We start from the raw sequence: 1,705 nt of genomic DNA on the forward strand, positions 1-1,705 counted from the left end.
AGAGAGAGAGAGAGGACATATGATCTTTGCACCACGCACGCACGCACGTACCGTACTCGTTCCTCCACTTCTCGTAGAAGGGAAACACGGCGGAGCGGTAGTCGTGCACGACGTCGCCGGCGCCGCGCGTCCGTTTAGCCGCGGCGGCGGCCTGCCTCATGTCGGCGAGGTTGCCGTAGGGGAAGGACGGCGGCGGCCCGCGGACCCCCTGCCTCCTGAGCGCGCGGCGGACCCTCTCTGGCGCCAGCCAGAGGATGCGGTAGAGGTAGAGCGCCAGGGCGCACGCCCCCACGCAGCACAGGCTCGCCGCCACGCCCACCGCCGTCGCCACCCCCATCCTCCCCCTCTAGACTCTAGTAAAGCTCTCGCTCTCTCTCTGCTGTAAGCGGGAGGGAACGGGAATCGTTGGGAAGATGATATGATTGCATACGCCGGTGCGGTGCGGGCGACCACGCGGCGGCAAGCTATTGTCCAAACCCACTTTTAATCTTGGACGGGAATACATATATAGCGGTGCGGCGCCGGTGGCCGTCACGTTATTTACATCTTACCTTCTCGTCCTAAAAATTTTATCTTAAATTTATCTAGATACGACAAAAATTTTGAGATGGAGAAAATACATTGTTTGGGGCGGTCAGGGGACGAAGTACATGAGGTTGGGCATTTTGAAGACCCGGTCGCCGGCGCAGTCGCCCTGCAGGTCGCTCCACTGGTCGCCGACGTTGCCGCGGATCCGATACCCCTCAGCCGCCAGCCGCCGCCGCTCCGCCGACTTGAACACCACCGAGCTCTGCCCCCCGGTACCCAGCGCTCCTGCATGCACACACACACCACGTACGGTCAGCATCCGTCTATTCACAGTATTATTATTTTTTGCATAATAATGCGTGTCTCATTCATATCATAAAAAATAAAATGCAAGTCATGTAAGGACCGACATGACAAAACTAAAAAAATAGCAAAATATTTATGAGCTTGACACCAACGTCCGTCACCTGTCTCCGGCACCACCACAGCAGCCACCAAAAAAAATGACGGATCATCTCTTCACCCGAGCTCGACGCGGCTCGGCTGATATGTAAATTTGCGGACCTTCAAGGTGGCTCACCAAAAGTGAAGCCATTGCCGTTAAACGAATCAGACCGAGGCAACAGCCCGGACACGCCATCGAACTTCAGATCTGGCACCTTACCACGACTAAGACGCTGAAGGAGTAAACCATACCTGCCATCCACGAACCACGAACCCAGCACACGTTCCGTCTTTCAGATGTCGTCGATGCAGACCACAATCTGTATCCGCTCCGGGACTACCCTCCTAAGCTCCACGCCGACCCTGGAGCAAACACCGTCGCAATGGCGGAACCCGAGGACACAGGTCCACCACGAATGCAATCGCCGCGCACGCCATCCTTACATGAACAGACTGGTTTCCAAATCCATCCCCAACTATAGGACCGACGGATGAAGAATCTTTATTCAGCATAGTCATCGTTGCTGCCGAAGCCAAGACAATAAACAGGCTAAAAACCTAGACTATAAGGGAGTAAAAATGATCCACGTGCGTGAATTCGGCGATCCCCCCTCATCACCGACGACCGAGGTCTCCAGCAGAGGGGAGCCGTTGGAGAACGGCGCTCAAACATGACGTCTCCTAGTGGCGGCTACACTGGCGGAGCTATGTGTATGGCTGGCGGGCTGTGCCC

The 1,705-nt window shown here is 56.1% G+C and overlaps 1 protein-coding gene and 1 pseudogene across 1 annotated transcript in view; both read right to left on the reverse strand.

The window, feature by feature from the left end:
- The window catches only part of LOC123043671 (cytochrome P450 714B1), a 3,948-nt gene extending 3,462 nt beyond the window's left edge, over nt 1–486 (reverse strand). Inside the window, exon 1 of the mRNA XM_044466191.1 lies at nt 52–486. Coding sequence (XP_044322126.1) covers nt 52–337 — 286 coding nt within the window. The 5' untranslated portion in view covers nt 338–486. The remainder of the gene's footprint in view (nt 1–51) is intronic.
- LOC123043672 (acid phosphatase 1-like) overlaps nt 482–1,705 on the reverse strand; it is a 5,657-nt pseudogene continuing 4,433 nt past the window's right edge.

Source organism: Triticum aestivum, chromosome 2B (genome assembly GCF_018294505.1).
Source record: "Triticum aestivum cultivar Chinese Spring chromosome 2B, IWGSC CS RefSeq v2.1, whole genome shotgun sequence".
Taxonomy (NCBI): domain Eukaryota; kingdom Viridiplantae; phylum Streptophyta; class Magnoliopsida; order Poales; family Poaceae; genus Triticum; species Triticum aestivum.